At 44.9% G+C, this 17,500-nt stretch overlaps 1 protein-coding gene across 1 annotated transcript in view; it reads right to left on the bottom strand.

Moving 5' to 3' along the window:
* Positions 1–17,410, bottom strand: part of kcnh2b (potassium voltage-gated channel, subfamily H (eag-related), member 2b) — a 77,899-nt gene extending 60,489 nt beyond the window's left edge. Inside the window, exon 1 of the mRNA XM_056263615.1 lies at positions 17,206–17,410. Coding sequence (XP_056119590.1) covers positions 17,206–17,322 — 117 coding nt within the window. The 5' untranslated portion in view covers positions 17,323–17,410. The remainder of the gene's footprint in view (positions 1–17,205) is intronic.
* Positions 17,411–17,500: the final 90 nt, after the last annotated feature.

Below are 17,500 nucleotides of genomic sequence, written 5' to 3'. Positions count from 1 at the left end.
AACCCGGAGAGACACTGAACCACACACTGATCTGTAGAGGAACCCGGAGAGACACTGAACCACACACTGATCTGTACAGGAACCCAGAGAGACACTGAACCACACACTGATCTGTACAGGAACCCGGAGAGACACTGAACCACACACTGATCTGTAGAGGAACCCGGAGAGACACTGAACCACACACTGATCTGTACAGGAACCCAGAGAGACACTGAACCACACACTGATCTGTACAGGAACCCGGAGAGACACTGAACCACACACTGATCTGTAGAGGAACCCGGAGAGACACTGAACCACACACTGATCTGTACAGGAACCCGGAGAGACACTGAACCACACACTGATCTGTACAGGAACCCGGAGAGACACTGAACCACACACTGATCTGTACAGGAACCCAGAGAGACACTGAACCACACACTGATCTGTAGAGGAACCCGGAGAGACACTGAACCACACACTGATCTGTAGAGGAACCCAGAGAGACACTGAACCACACACTGATCTGTAGAGGAACCCAGAGAGACACTGAACCACACACTGATCTGTAGAGGAACCCAGAGAGACACTGAACCACACACTGATCTGTAGAGGAACCCGGAGAGACACTGAACCACACACTGATCTGTAGAGGAACCCAGAGAGACACTGAACCACACACTGATCTGTACAGGAACCCAGAGAGACACTGAACCACACACTGATCTGTAGAGGAACCCGGAGAGACACTGAACCACACACTGATCTGTAGAGGAACCCAGAGAGACAATGAACCACACACTGATCTGTAGAGGAACCCAGAGAGACACTGAACCACACACTGATCTGTACAGGAACCCGGAGAGACACTGAACCACACACTGATCTGTACAGGAACCCAGAGAGACACTGAACCACACACTGATCTGTAGAGAAACCCAGAGAGACACTGAACCACACACTGATCTGTACAGGAACCCAGGAGAGACACTGAACCACACACTGATCTGTACAGGAACCCAGAGAGACACTGAACCACACACTGATCTGTACAGGAACCCAGAGAGACACTGAACCACACACTGATCTGTACAGGAACCCGAGAGACACTGAACCACACACTGATCTGTAGAGGAACCCGGAGAGACACTGAACCACACACTGATCTGTACAGGAACCCAGAGAGACACTGAACCACACACTGATCTGTACAGGAACCCGGAGAGACACTGAACCACACACTGATCTGTAGAGGAACCCGGAGAGACACTGAACCACACACTGATCTGTACAGGAACCCAGAGAGACACTGAACCACACACTGATCTGTACAGGAACCCGGAGAGACACTGAACCACACACTGATCTGTAGAGAAACCCGAGAGACAACTGAACCACACACTGATCTGTACAGGAACCCAGAGAGACACTGAACCACACACTGATCTGTACAGGAACCCGGAGAGACACTGAACCACACACTGAATCTGTACAGGAACCCAGAGAGACACTGAACCACACACTGATCTGTAGAGGAACCCAGAGAGACACTGAACCACACACTGATCTGTACAGGAACCAGAGAGACACTGAACCACACACTGATCTGTAGAGGAACCCGAGAGACACTGAACCACACACTGATCTGTACAGGAACCCAGAGAGACACTGAACCCACACACTGATCTGTAGAGGAACCCAGGAGAGACACTGAACCACACACTGATCTGTAGAGGAACCCAGGAGAGACACTGAACCACACACTGATCTGTACAGGAACCCGAGAGACACTGAACCACACACTGATCTGTAGAGGAACCCAGAGAGACACTGAACCACACACTGATCTGTAGAGGAACCCAGAGAGACACTGAACCACACACTGATCTGTACGAGGAACCCAGAGAGACACTGAACCACACACTGATCTGTAGAGGAACAGAGAGACACTGACCACACACGATGTAGGAACCCGAGAGACACTGAACCACACACTGATCTGTAGAAGGAACCCGGAGAGACACTGAACCACACACTGATCTGTAGAGGAACCCCGAGAGACACTGAACCACACACTGATCTGTAGAGGAACCCAGAGAGACACTGAACCACACACTGATCTGTAGCAGGAACCCAGAGAGACACTGAACCACACACTGATCTGTACAGGAACCCCGAGAGACACTGAACCACACACTGATCTGTAGCAGGAACCCAGAGAGACACTGAACCACACACTGATCTGTACAGGAACCCAGAGAGACACTGAACCACACACTGATCTGTACAGAAACCCGAGAGACACTGAACCACACACTGATCTGTAGAGGAACCCAGAGAGACACTGAACCACACACTGATCTGTAGAGGAACCCGGAGAGACACTGAACCACACACTGATCTGTACGAGGAACCCCAGAGAGACACTGAACCCCACACTGATCTGTACAGGGAACCCAGAGAGACAACTGAACCACACACTGATCTGTACAGGAACCCCGGAGAGACACTGAACCACACACTGATCTGTACAGGAACCCAGAGAGACACTGAACCACACACTGATCTGTACAGGAACCCAGAGAGACACTGAACCACACACTGATCTGTACAGGAACCCAGAGAGAACACTGAACCACACACTGATCTGTACAGGAACCCGGAGAGACACTGAACCACACACTGATCTGTACAGGAACCCAGAGAGACACTGAACCACACACTAATCTGTAGAGGAACCCGGAGAGACACTGAACCACACACTGATCTGTAGAGGAACCCGGAGAGACACTGAACCACACACTGATCTGTAGAGGAACCCAGAGAGACACTGAACCACACACTGATCTGTAGAGGAACCCAGAGAGACACTGAACCACACACTGATCTGTAGAGGAACCCAGAGAGACACTGAACCACACACTGATCTGTAGAGGAACCCAGAGAGACACTGAACCACACACTGATCTGTAGAGGAACCCGGAGAGACACTGAACCACACACTGATCTGTACAGGAACCCAGAGAGACACTGAACCACACACTGATCTGTAGAGGAACCCGGAGAGACACTGAACCACACACTGATCTGTACAGGAACCCAGAGAGACACTGAACCACACACTGATCTGTACAGGAACCCGGAGAGACACTGAACCACACACTGATCTGTACAGGAACCCAGAGAGACACTGAACCACACACTGATCTGTAGAGGAACCCAGAGAGACACTGAACCACACACTGATCTGTACAGGAACCCAGAGAGACACTGAACCACACACTGATCTGTACAGGAACCCGGAGAGACACTGAACCACACACTGATCTGTAGAGGAACCCGGAGAGACACTGAACCACACACTGATCTGTACAGGAACCCAGAAAGACACTGAACCACACACTGATCTGTAGAGGAACCCAGAGAGACACTGAACCACACACTGATCTGTAGAGGAACCCAGAGAGACACTGAACCACACACTGATCTGTAGAGGAACCCAGAGAGACACTGAACCACACACTGATCTGTACAGGAACCCGGAGAGACACTGAACCACACACTGATCTGTAGAGGAACCCAGAGAGACACTGAACCACACACTGATCTGTACAGGAACCCGGAGAGACACTGAACCACAAACTGATCTGTAGAGGAACCCAGAGAGACACTGAACCACACACTGATCTGTAGAGGAACCCGGAGAGACACTGAACCACACACTGATCTGTAGAGGAACCCGGAGAGACACTGAACCACACACTGATCTGTAGAGGAACCCGGAGAGACACTGAACCACACACTGATCTGTAGAGGAACCCAGAGAGACACTGAACCACACACTGATCTGTAGAGGAACCCAGAGAGACACTGAACCACACACTGATCTGTAGAGGAACCCAGAGAGACACTGAACCACACACTGATCTGTAGAGGAACCCGGAGAGACACTGAACCACACACTGATCTGTAGAGGAACCCAGAGAGACACTGAACCACACACTGATCTGTACAGGAACCCAGAGAAACACTGAACCACACACTGATCTGTAGAGGAACCCGGAGATACACTGAACCACACACTGATCTGTACAGGAACCCGGAGAGACACTGAACCACACAATGATCTGTACAGGAACCCAGAGAGACATTGAACCACACACTGATCTGTAGAGGAACCCAGAGAGACACTGAACCACACACTGATCTGTACAGGAACCCAGAGAGACACTGAACCTCACACTGATCTGTACAGGAACCCAGAGAGACACTGAACCACACACTGATCTGTACAGGAACCCGGAGAGACACTGAACCACACACTGATCTGTAGAGGAACCCAGAGAGACACTGAACCACACACTGATCTGTAGAGCAACCCGGAGAGACACTGAACCACACACTGATCTGTAGAGGAACCCGGAGAGACACTGAACCACACACTGATCTGTAGAGGAACCCGGAGAGACACTGAACCACACACTGATCTGTAGAGGAACCCGGAGAGACACTGAACCACACACTGATCTGTAGAGGAACCCGGAGAGACACTGAACCACACACTGATCTGTACAGGAACCCAGAGAGACACTGAACCACACACTGATCTGTAGAGGAACCCGGAGAGACACTGAACCACACACTGATCTGTAGAGCAACCCGGAGAGACACTGAACCACACACTGATCTGTAGAGGAACCCGGAGAGACACTGAACCACACACTGATCTGTAGAGGAACCCGGAGAGACACTGAACCACACACTGATCTGTAGAGGAACCCAGAGAGACACTGAACCACACACTGATCTGTAGAGGAACCCAGAGAAACACTGAACCACACACTGATCTGTAGAGGAACCCAGAGAGACACTGAACCACACACTGATCTGTAGAGGAACCCGGAGAGACACTGAACCACACACTGATCTGTAGAGGAACCCAGAGAGACACTGAACCACACACTGATCTGTACAGGAACCCAGAGAAACACTGAACCACACACTGATCTGTAGAGGAACCCGGAGAGACACTGAACCACACACTGATCTGTACAGGAACCCGGAGAGACACTGAACCACACAATGATCTGTACAGGAACCCAGAGAGACATTGAACCACACACTGATCTGTAGAGGAACCCAGAGAGACACTGAACCACACACTGATCTGTACAGGAACCCAGAGAGACACTGAACCACACACTGATCTGTACAGGAACCCAGAGAGACACTGAACCACACACTGATCTGTACAGGAACCCGGAGAGACACTGAACCACACACTGATCTGTAGAGGAACCCAGAGAGACACTGAACCACACACTGATCTGTAGAGCAACCCGGAGAGACACTGAACCACACACTGATCTGTAGAGGAACCCGGAGAGACACTGAACCACACACTGATCTGTAGAGGAACCCGGAGAGACACTGAACCACACACTGATCTGTAGAGGAACCCGGAGAGACACTGAACCACACACTGATCTGTACAGGAACCCAGAGAGACACTGAACCACACACTGATCTGTAGAGGAACCCGGAGAGACACTGAACCACACACTGATCTGTAGAGCAACCCGGAGAGACACTGAACCACACACTGATCTGTAGAGCAACCCGGAGAGACACTGAACCACACACTGATCTGTAGAGGAACCCGGAGAGACACTGAACCACACACTGATCTGTACAGGAACCCAGAGAGACACTGAACCACACACTGATCTGTAGAGGAACCCGGAGAGACACTGAACCACACACTGATCTGTACAGGAACCCAGAGAGGCACTGAACCACACACTGATCTGTAGAGGAACCCGGAGAGACACTGAACCACACACTGATCTGTAGAGGAACCCAGAGAGACACTGAACCACACACTGATCTGTAGAGGAACCCAGAGAGACACTGAACCACACACTGATCTGTACAGGAACCCAGAGAGACACTGAACCACACACTGATCTGTAGAGGAACCCGGAGAGACACTGAACCACACACTGATCTGTAGAGGAACCCGGAGAGACACTGAACCAAACACTGATCTGTACAGGAACCCAGAGAGACACTGAACCACACACTGATCTGTAGAGGAACCCAGAGAGACACTGAACCACACACTGATCTGTACAGGAACCCAGAGAGACACTGAACCACACACTGATCTGTACAGGAACCCAGAGAGACACTGAACCACACACTGATCTGTAGAGGAACCCGGAGAGACACTGAACCACACACTGATCTGTAGAGGAACCCGGAGAGACACTGAACCACACACTGATCTGTACACAACTAGGGGTTTTTTACATGGAAAAAAAGTATGCACTACATAAAAAAAAAAATGCTGGGTTGTTTTAACCCAATTTTGGGTCAAATATGGACAAGCTCAAACTTTGGGTTAAAAATGTAATTTGAAAATTTAACCCAACGGCTGGGTTTGACCTAGCCTGGATGCCAGCCCGAACCCCGCCCACAACATTTTTTGGTCGGGAAGTTCGGTCTGGACTTGATCCCTTGAGGAGTAATTATGATCGGTTCAGAAATCGTCGGGCCAATCAAATTGCCAGGGCGGGCTTTATACGATGATGGACAGATGATCTGCAGTTACGTCATCATCACGTTATCAAAGAGCGCTTGGGTTGAACTGGTTTCCCTCAGAGATGACTGCCGCTGGAGAACTGAGATGTAGATCCCGCTATCGCGTCTGTTGTAAAAGAAATCGACAGCGCATTCATTTTAAAAGACGAACAGAGAACTGCAATCAAGGCATTTGTTGATCGGAAAGATGTGTTTGCCGTCCTTCCTACGGGATTCGGCAAAAGTGTAATTTATCAGCTGGCTCCGATGGTCGCTATGAAGACGGGACGCAATGAAAGCCCAGTGGTCGTTGTGGTTTCTCCTTTGGTCGCACTCATGGAGGACCAAGTAAAAGAAGCAACACATTATTTTACTCTTCCAACGTGCGTGTAGTTGAGTTCTGTTGACAATTTGCATCGCTCATAAAAAACACTTACTGCGTTGCTCTGATTGGTTGTAGGTTTATCCAATTGAGTGCAGAGTTTTTTTCTTCCTGGTTTGGTTAAGACACGCCTCATAATCAAAGCCCTATGGAGCAGTATCAGACTCACATCTGACTAGAGTAGGAGTATGACGAAGTCAGGCTAGGTTTGACCATATTCGACCCAAAATTGGGTTAAAACTAATTTTTTAATGTAAACTGAAACAGTTATGTAGGATGCAAGTATTATATTCATTTTAGATATTCATTCAGTGTGTAAGGTATAGAGCATATACATTTGTATTGTGCATTAAATTGATCAAAAGTGACAGTAAAAACATTAATAATTTGTATTTCACAAGATTTTTGTTTTGTAGCCTGCTCTTTTGAGCTTTCTATTCATCAAAGAATCCTTAAGAATAAAATGTATCACAGTTTCAATAAAAATATGAACTGTTTTCAACACTGATAATAATCATAACTGTTTCTTGAGCATCAGATCCTCATATTAGAGTGATTTATGAAGGATCATGTGACACTGAAGACTGGAGTAATGATGCTGAAAATTCAGCTTTGATCACAGGAATAAATTACACTTTACTGTATATTCACTTATAAAACGGTTAGTTCCAATCCTTGATTCTGATTGGTCAATAGCTGTGCTTTATTCACGATAAAACACGGCTATGACCGCTTCACCCAACGGTTCTATGTATCACTACACAACACCCCTAGCAACCACTCTTAGCAACTTAAACAGATGTTTCATCTCATTGATATTGTTCATTTAAAGCTAGAGCAGAGCATTGTGAGAGATCGAGTAAGCGAGTGTACCTGCATTTACAGTAGACGTAGCATTTTCCTTCAGGTCAGTCCTATATTCATAATAAAAAAATGCGTTTGAATGTCCGCTGCATATTTTGTCCTTTTAACAGTCATGGGGTTTTCCGTGCATAACGTTAGTCATCTGTCAGTTGCGTCTGTCTTCTCCGTGATCACAAGTTCGAGTCCTTTCAAAAGCCTTCTCTACAGACTCACTCACTCACTCACTCATAAAGACAGTCTTTGCCGCCATCTATTGGCGAAATAATATATGTAACTTCTGTTGCTGTTCACGTTCCGGGACTATTTTTTCCAGCGGAAGGCAGGCTTTTAGTGATTTTACTTCATGAAAGTTGCATAGATACATATTTTTCGGCTTTAATATTTTTATTGTGTGGCAACCGTTTTATAAAAGCAATAAGGTACTCGAGGCAAGTGCTGTATCGTGAATAAGTAACGGCTGAAGGGGTTGCAGGCACTCCGCTTCGCGTCGTGCCTAACAACGCCCTCCAGCCGTTACTTATTCACGATACAGCACAGCCTCTCGTACCTTATTGCTTACATAGAAAAAGGTTATTTTAAATTGTAATAATATTTCACATTTCTACTGTATTTTTGATCTAATAAACGCAGCTGTTAGCAGAAGAGACTCTTTCAGAAACATTTAAACCCTGAACTTTTGAACGGTGGTGTAAATATCTTTAGTTTTGCAGTCTATCTCTCTCTTTCTCGCTCTCTCTTTTAAAAGTTTAAAGAAGTATAAATGTTTATATTTGTATATATTTTATTGTATTATTATAGGTGAATTTTGCTAATGGATTATATGATAAGATAAAGAAATCTGGTATCTGAAAAAAGGTAATGTTTCATATTGTATCATAAGCCCCTTTCACACAGATATTCCGGAAAATACACGGATAAAGTGACCCGGGATTTGACCCGGGTTCGTTTGATTTTGGTTCATTCACACTGCCAGTGATTTTCCAGAATCAGAGAGTGTGTTCACACACGACCCGTAATAATCCCGTGAAGACACGTGACAAGTTTGAGCTGCGACTTCTCTTTCTCTCTGATTCGCTCATAAACTAGAGCATTACGTATCGCTTCACTGAACGATCCCGGCTTCAGCGTCATCATTACGACACGGCATTGATTACGGCTTTTGTTCACACAGCGCGCGTTTCGGGACTGACTGTGTTAGTGTGTGTGTTACTCGGCAACAGTAACACATCGGCATCGGTCCCGGGTCGTGTTTGCGTTCACACAGAAGGAGCTCTGGCAATTTCCCGGGATCAACGCGCTGTGTGAAAGGGGCTTTATTGCTTTCTTCTGTGCTGGTGACTGTATCAGTGATGTGTGATGTGTGTGTGTGTGTGTGTGTACTGTACAGCACTTTGATAAACACTTGCTGTTTTTAAAAAGTGCTTTATAAATAAACTTTGAGTTTGACTCTCTCTCAGTCAAAGCAAAGTCCTTTTAGGCAAGTCTTGCCACTCGGCCGCCATCTTGGCATCACCTCCGGGCAGCTATTTCGGACTAACAAGACCAGGCTCCTATCTAAATGAATGGGCAGAGAGTCGGAACTGCAGTTTCACTGGTCACCGGGACATAAAAACTGCATGTATAGAAACAGCAGTAAAATAGGATAAAAATCGCTGAAAAAGTTTGATGACTTTGCCCCAAAATAAGGTTTAAAACGCCTTTTTCCCCACAGGTTATACTTTTACTACGCATGTGCAAGGGTTCTCTCCCTCGGTCGTGCGCGCGCTACACAGTTTAAAGTATATTTCACAGTATGTGCGCGCTCTTGCTCGCTCGCTCTAGATCCCGGGAGATTTGAACTAATTTGCGGGCATCAGGGAGCCGCTATCAATCTGCGGGAGACTTCTGATGTCTGATATTACACAACTCACACATGCACTGCATATCAAATCTGCCGCCTTTTCAAACAGTAACGTATTTTGCGCTGTCGCAAACCTGCTGTGCGCATGCGTCAGTGGAACCAGACGATAGGCTTACATGTTTCCCGGCTTGACTGTTAAAAGCAGACGATTGGCTTTCCAGCGGGAGGGGCGGGGCATGTGCATACAAACGCCATCTTTGGCGTTACGGGTTTTGCCTATATAGTTGTATTAAAGGGGGGGTGAAATGCTGTTTCATGCATAGTGAGTTTTTTACATTGTTAAAGAGTTGGATTCCCATGCTAAACATGGACAAGGTTTCAAAAATGAAGTTGTAAGTTTGATGGAGTAATTCTGTTCCAAAAATACTCCTTCCGGTTTGTCACAAGTTTCGGAAAGTTTTTTTCGAATACGGGCGTGTGTGACGTCAGAGTCGCCGGAATTTCCTTATACGGGTCTTAAGGGCACTTCTCCCGGAAGGGCGCGCGCGCATCTGTAGCCTAGTGCGTGCGAGAGTACGCCTATGCCCATCAGAGCGCTGGGCTCGGTCGGCTGCGCTGCAATTACAGTTTTTCTCCATTGGTTTGGCTCATTTCTTGAAACAGAAATTACATTCTCAAAACAACATGGACAAACCTCCAAACCACTTGGCAGTTGTTCACAACAGAATTGAATATCTCATTCATTTCATCAAATTGCAAATGTCTAAGTACATGTCTCAATGTCTCAGTACATCTTTGCAAATGATTAAGTACAGGTAGCCTACATTTAGCACAATTTCCAAGTGAATAGATCTTGTTGATCTAAACTGATTGTTGATTCTCAGTCTAATGGTTGTTCACTCCAAAACGTGTCAGCGTCATTTCATTGTATAAGTCATCACATGCACAATAGTCTGTTCAATTGTCAAAATTAGTCAAGAACATAATACCATGAATACCATATGAATCCCTTGGAACATTTGCTAAATTTATTGCAGCAATTGACAGTCAGGTGAAACTAACTTGACTAACAAAGGAGTTTCACACATCTCAGATGACCAATCAAACAGTATGTTTAGTTACCTGACAGGTGCTGTCCATGACTGTGAATGCTGCCAAACATGTATGTAAAGAGCTTGACCATGCAGGACCAGTACAGTTTATGAACATTGAGGCACCTGGCCAAGTAAATGAACAAGGGCAACTGTCTGCTCGAGGAAGAGGAGGAGGAGCAAGAAGAAGAAGAAGAAGAAGAGGAGGAGGAGTACGGGTGCGTGGTGGTGGAATAGGGGGAAGAGGCCGAGGAGCACGAAGACACCATGGACGATAGAGTACGGTGGCCAGGAGAGGGAGGGTGAGGACAGCGACCAGTGAAGAACTGTTAGTTGTGAAACTCCAGCTTTATTTACAGCACTGTTGGCTGCATATCATTTTCATTGTTTTTTGTTTGTGTGTCTATAGTACAGTATATTATGCTGTATACATTTTCTTTTTACTCTGATGTATGGAAGTTACTTTATGTGTGTGAATGATAATGGTTACAATTTCCTTGGCAGTATGAGTGTGTGATGTCAAACCTTGGATGTCAAACTCTTACCCTAAAATCCTATTTCTTTTTTTCAGTTTTATACACAATTGCATTCTGTTAGCTAGACTAAAAACAGTATAGTAACCATTGTCAATAAAGGACTAGGCTAAGGCTGAAAGGTGGACATGGGGGATATTTCAATGGTCCTCTGCATAGTGACAAAACATCTAAACATTTTGACGAAGCATTTTGGGGGCACTGACTGTTTAAATGAGAAAGAAATTTAGTTTTGACACATGAGTGAACTGTTTTGGGAAAGGTATGAGCTTTTGCAGGTGAACCATGGTGTTGTGATGAACTGTAAGACTGTTTTGCCAAATGATCTTAGAGTTTTGAGAATGTAATTTCTGTTTCAAGAAATGAGCCAAACCAATGGAGAAAAACTGTAAAAAAAATGGCACCAAAAAAGTGTGTTTTTGGTTGCCAGGGCAAGACAACACTGCACAAATTTCCAAAGAACCCAGCGTTAAGGGACCTGTGGATGGATTTTGTTTTTCCAGAGCAGCAGCGGAGTTGTGCAAGTGTTTTTGTTTGTTCCCTTCATTTCGACGGTAATGGTTTTATAAACAACGCCCAGTTCAACGCCGGATTTGCAGATCGCCTAATACTTAAAGATGGAGCAGTCCCAACGATAAAGGTTCACGGTCGTGCGTTGGAACCGCAGGCGGTGAGTAAAACTGCTTCAAATGTCAGTGAGTTGTTAACTATCGGCGTGTAAGCACAGCAAGTAAACAACATGATCACATACAGTTAATGTATCTATGGAGCATGCGATGTATGGTGTGTGTGTTTAAATACATTTGTTTAGCTGGCCACTGTAGGTGTCAGTTTGTTTATTGTAAAAATAAATCATGTCCTCATAAACCACGAGTCTGTCTGTTTACAACACACAAATGTTGTAAAACTCGCGCATGACATGGTGTTCTAAAAACACTGCGCTCAAGTTCAAATCATTTCTATTTTTAAAAAAACGCTCAAGACCTTATAAGGTCGTTCTTATATGTTTTTCACCCATTTCACTGCCCATCTCACGTTTTTGTGAGCAAAAACGCGTTCTGTATGAACGAGCCCTTAGTATTGTTTAGATCCTTGTTCTGCATGGGATTAATAATCTGATTGTTAGCCATGGTTTATTTTCGGATGTCACTCACAGCTTCCAGACGCTCTCAACGCAAAAGCTTCGCGCGCTCGTGATTATTTAGCTCCGCCCACACGGCACGCCTCCACCCGCTCGGGTTTTTCCGGAAAGACTCGGTACAGCCTATCTTTCTTTTATAAATATAATAAAACTAAAGACTTTTTGGAGATATGAAGGATGCAATACTACTCTATAGGTACTCAAGATTAACATAAGATTGAGTGAAACTGAGTGTTTCACCCCCCCTTTAAGGATTGATGAATCGGCATGTCTCTATATAAATAGTCTCTGGTCAAAGTCTCTCTGTCTCAGTCTCTCTCTCTCAAAGTCTCTCTCTCTCAGTCAAAGTCTCTCTCTCAGTCTCTCTCTCTAAAAGTCTCTCTCTCTCAGTCAAAGTCTCTCTGTCTCAGTCTCTCTCTCTCAAAGTCTCTCTCTCTCAGTCAAAGTCTCTCTCTCTCAGTCAAAGTCTCTCTCTCAGTCTCTCTCTCTCTCAGTCAAAGTCTCTCTCTTTCTTAATTCAATTCAATTCAAAGGGGCTTTATTAGCATGACAGTTTTTGAAACAATGTTGCCAAAGCATATACAAAATATACAAATAAAATATATAATATACACTCACCTAAAGGATTATTAGGAACACCATACTGATACTGTGTTTGACCCCCTTTCGCCTTCAGAACTGCCTTAATTCTACGTGACATTGATTCAACAAGGTGCTGAAAGCATTCTTTAGAAATGTTGGCCCATATCGATAGGATAGCATCTTGCAGTTGATGGAGATTTGTGGGATGCACATCCAGGGCACGAAGCTCCCGTTCCACCACATCCCAAAGATGCTCTATTGGGTTGAGATCTGGTGACTGTGGGGGCCATTTTAGTACAGTGAACTCATTGTCATGTTCAAGAAACCAATTTGAAATGATTCGAGTTTTGTGACATGGTGCATTATCCTGCTGGAAGTAGCCATCAGAGGACGGGTACATGGTGGCCATAAAGGGATGGACATGGTCAGAAACAATGCTCAGGTAGGCCGTGGCATTTAAACGATGCCCAATTGGCACTAAGGGGCCTAAAGTGTGCCAAGAAAACATCCCCCACACCATTACACCACCACCACCAGCCTGCACAGTGGTAACAAGGCATGATGGTTCCATGTTCTCATTCTGTTTACGCCAAATTCTGACTCTAACATCTGAATGTCTCAACAGAAATCGAGACTCATCAGACCAGGCAACATTTTTCCAGTCTTCAACTGTCCAATTTTGGTGAGCTCTTGCAAATTGTAGCCTCTTTTTCCTATTTGTAGTGGAGATGAGTGGTACCCGGTGGGGTCTTCTGCTGTTGTAGCCCATCCGCCTCAAGGTTGTGCGTGTTGTGGCTTCACAAATGCTTTGCTGCATACCTCGGTTGTAACGAGTGGTTATTTCAGTCAAAGTTGCCCTTCTATCAGCTTGAATCAGTCGGCCCATTCTCCTCTGACCTCTAGCATCAACAAGGCATTTTCGCCCACAGGACTGCCGCATACTGGATGTTTTTCCATTTTCAAACCATTCTTTGTAAACCCTAGAAATGGTTGTGCGTGAAAATCCCAGTAACTGAGCAGATTGTGAAATACTCAGACCGGCCCGTCAGGCACCAACAACCATGCCACACTCAAAATTGCTTTGTTTCCCATTCTGACATTCAGTTTGGAGTTCAGGAGATTGTCTTGATCAGGAGCACACCCCTAAATGCATTGAAGCAACTGCCATGTGATTGGTTGATTAGATAATTGCATTAATGAGAAAATGAACAGGTGTTCCTAATAATCCTTTAGGTGAGTGTATATATTATATATAAACATTTTCTCTCTCTCTCTCTCAGTCAAAGTTTCTCGCTCTGTCTCTCTCTCTCTTGCTCAAACTTGCTGTTTAAATAACCAGGAGAAACAAAATAGAGGGTAGAGAAGGACAACATGTGGTTATTGTCTTTAAAAATATGGTAAAAGCAAGGGTTATGTTTGATTTCAAGTTCTATAAACTGATGAATGACTTAGAAAGTTTTTTGCACAAATGGTGTTTTAATGGAGCTATTTGTACAGTTGAAGAAGAAATGTTGATTTTTGCTATGATGTTACAATAAGTCTTGTTTTTTGTTCCTCCTTTTTTGTTTTTGGATAATGTGATTGAGTGATTTGCTGATGTTGTAATGATATAAATAAAGTGTGTTGAAAACTCTCTCTCTCTCTCTCTCTCTCTCTCTCTCTCTCTCTCTCTCTCTCTCTCTCTCTCTCAGTCTCTCTCTCTCTCAGTCTCTCTCTCTCTCAGTCTCTCTCTCTCTCAGTCTCTCTCTCTCTCTCTCTCTCAGTCTCTCTCTCTCGTGCTGCTGGTGGTCTCTGTAAGTCAGCGAGTCCTGAGGGGTTTGGATTGGTTCTAGAGGAGGCGGTGGGTAAAGCGTGTTGATGTGTTTGTTCACAGTCTCTGATTGGTGTGTTCAAGGGCATTGTTTGTAAAAGTGATGGATGATGGCCGTCTCTCTCTCACCTTCTCCAGTCAATCACTGTTGCCGAGGCCAAACGCCTCGATAAAAACACTAAATGTAATTTCCTATGAGGAAAGAAAGACTGCCAATTTGTTTTCAACACAATAATTCACTCATTCCCCCCAATATGACCAGTTATGGTCAGTGTTTGATCCAAACCGAGTGCTTGGCCAGAACCACACGCGAGGTGAAGAACAGAATTAGGAAGAGAAACACATTACAGCATCTGCAGGAACGTAATACATCAATGTTGGCTAGAAAATGAATGTAGTAAACCGCTCAATGAATCTCCTGATGTTTTGCTGGGAGCTGGTGTGAGGAAACATCACCGGCGCTCCTCTCGGGAGAAATAAAGCCATCTAATAGAGGCTCATACTGGAGGATTTCAACCTAAACACGTTACCAAACACGAATAAACCACACAATGCACTCACATACTTCTAAACCTCAACTCATCTATTATTATTTAGTAATATCATCAGTACAACTGCACTGACAGTGTCAGACGAGAACAGCATGTGAGCTGCGACAACAACACTTTGGTCTTGCTACAAATGAACATTAACACTAGCCTGGACGCCAGCCGAGCTTAGCTCCGCCCACAACACCTGAGGATGGGAAGTTCGGTCTGGACTTGATCCGTTGGGAAGCAAGTATACCTGAACCAGAGCTGTTCGGACCAATCACATTGTCAGGGCGGGGTTTATACGATGATGGACAGATGATCAACAGTAACGTCATCATCACGTCACCAAAGAGCGCTTGGGTTGAGTTCGTTTACAACAAAGATGGCCGCCGCTGGAGAACTGAGATCATCGCGTCTGTTATAGAAGAGGTACAGGGCATTCATTTTAAAAGAGGAACAGATTTTCTTTCCTGGTTCGGTTGAAACGCCCCATAATCACAGCATCAGACTCACACTCTGACTAGCATCTGATGCCCCGTTTACACGAAGGGAAGACGCAGATATTTCCCTGCGGTTTGGCCTCTCATTTACACGAAAACCCTGTTTTTAATCACAGAAAACGGTTATTTCTAAAAACTCTGGCCAAAGTGGAGATTTCTGATAACGCCGGTTATGTGTTGCCGTGTCGACTGGGAGAAACGGGGTTTTAGGTTCTCAAACGTCACATTATGCGCCAGAACATGCTTAACGTCATGTGAGCGCCCAGAGTTATGATGGCGCTCGACGGCGGATTTATGCGGGTTGATGTTAATGACAACTTTTTTTAAAAAAAAAGTGTTGTGTGCACAATGTCATTATTGAAAATGGAGGGGGGGAAATATTCGTTTCTCTAAATACCCGGCGATGTGTAAATGTGACGACGTCAGGCTACATTACCACAGTACTAAACTACTATTCACTAACACTAAAATGCTCACAATGAAACATATTACAGGATCGGTGTAGTCTGACACCCAACGGATGAGTCTCATCAATCAGTTCTGTTAAACAAATACCAGCATTTATGAATCAGTTGAAGTGATTATTGAATTATTTAGTAAAATGTTATTTTCCTCAGGTCCAATTTGAAGTGAATAAATAAGATAATAACAACAACCATTATTATTATTATTTAATATATGATAATAATACCTAAAAAATATATAATATGAATAATCATTATAAATTTGATATATAATATAATACTAAAAACTGTTACTGAACTGAATAATTACACTATTGTCTTTACAGCTGAATTGAATCCTTTTCATAATTGATGAACTTTTCAAGATTTACACTTTTATTTATTTCCCTGTTTCTCACTCAGGGTTCGCACGGATACTGGAAAAATTTTTAAGCTAGTTTTCAAGCACTGCAATCAGAGGTCTCACTTCTTTATTATCTTTCAAATTATATTAAAAAAAGCTAAATAGACAAATGAAAATAAACTAATGGTCAAGTGCAGCACATGCAATGACTAGTAACTTTCACCATTGAAAGGATACCATGACAAATATATAATCCTTATTCAAAATGATTTCCCCCCCATGAATATATGATTGACTTGAAGAATAAAAGCTGTATCATATACTTGGATATTATGAGCAATATCACACATGCCTCTATATCAGCTGAGCTTTTGCGTGAAAAGATTGTTTCATCAATCCAATTAAACACTAACTTCACATTTATTGTCTTTCAATAATTCAAGCGCTTTTCCTTTGCATAAATGTGTGTGTTTGATGAGTGTTCCCGCACCTTAAGCCCCTGCACGAGCCCTGAGCTGCAGTTTTGTCTAGATTAAGGTGTTCGGCTGGACTGACCTCCTGCGCGACGATGCTGGAGATGCGGACGGCCCGTCTCACCCTGGCGTTCCTGCTTCCCGGCGCTCCCTCGTTCGGGATGCTGTCTCTCCCGCTGAACGACATCTCGCTCATCATCTGCTCACTCCCCCCTGAACATCGGGCTTCGTGACGCCCGTCCCGGGCCTGGCCATCCGCCCCGCGCGCCAGAGCGACCCCGACCCCGTCCACGACCCCGACCCCGGCTCCCGCTGTGAGGATCTGGATCTACGGGAGCAGCTGGAGCCGATATCTCTCCCTCGAGTCAAACTGCACC

The sequence above is a fragment of the Rhinichthys klamathensis genome, unplaced genomic scaffold (genome assembly GCF_029890125.1).
Source record: "Rhinichthys klamathensis goyatoka isolate OS25496 unplaced genomic scaffold, OSU_Roscu_1.1 h1tg000209l_1, whole genome shotgun sequence".
NCBI lineage: Eukaryota > Metazoa > Chordata > Actinopteri > Cypriniformes > Leuciscidae > Rhinichthys > Rhinichthys klamathensis.
This window is presented reverse-complemented; position numbering and strand designations above follow the sequence as displayed.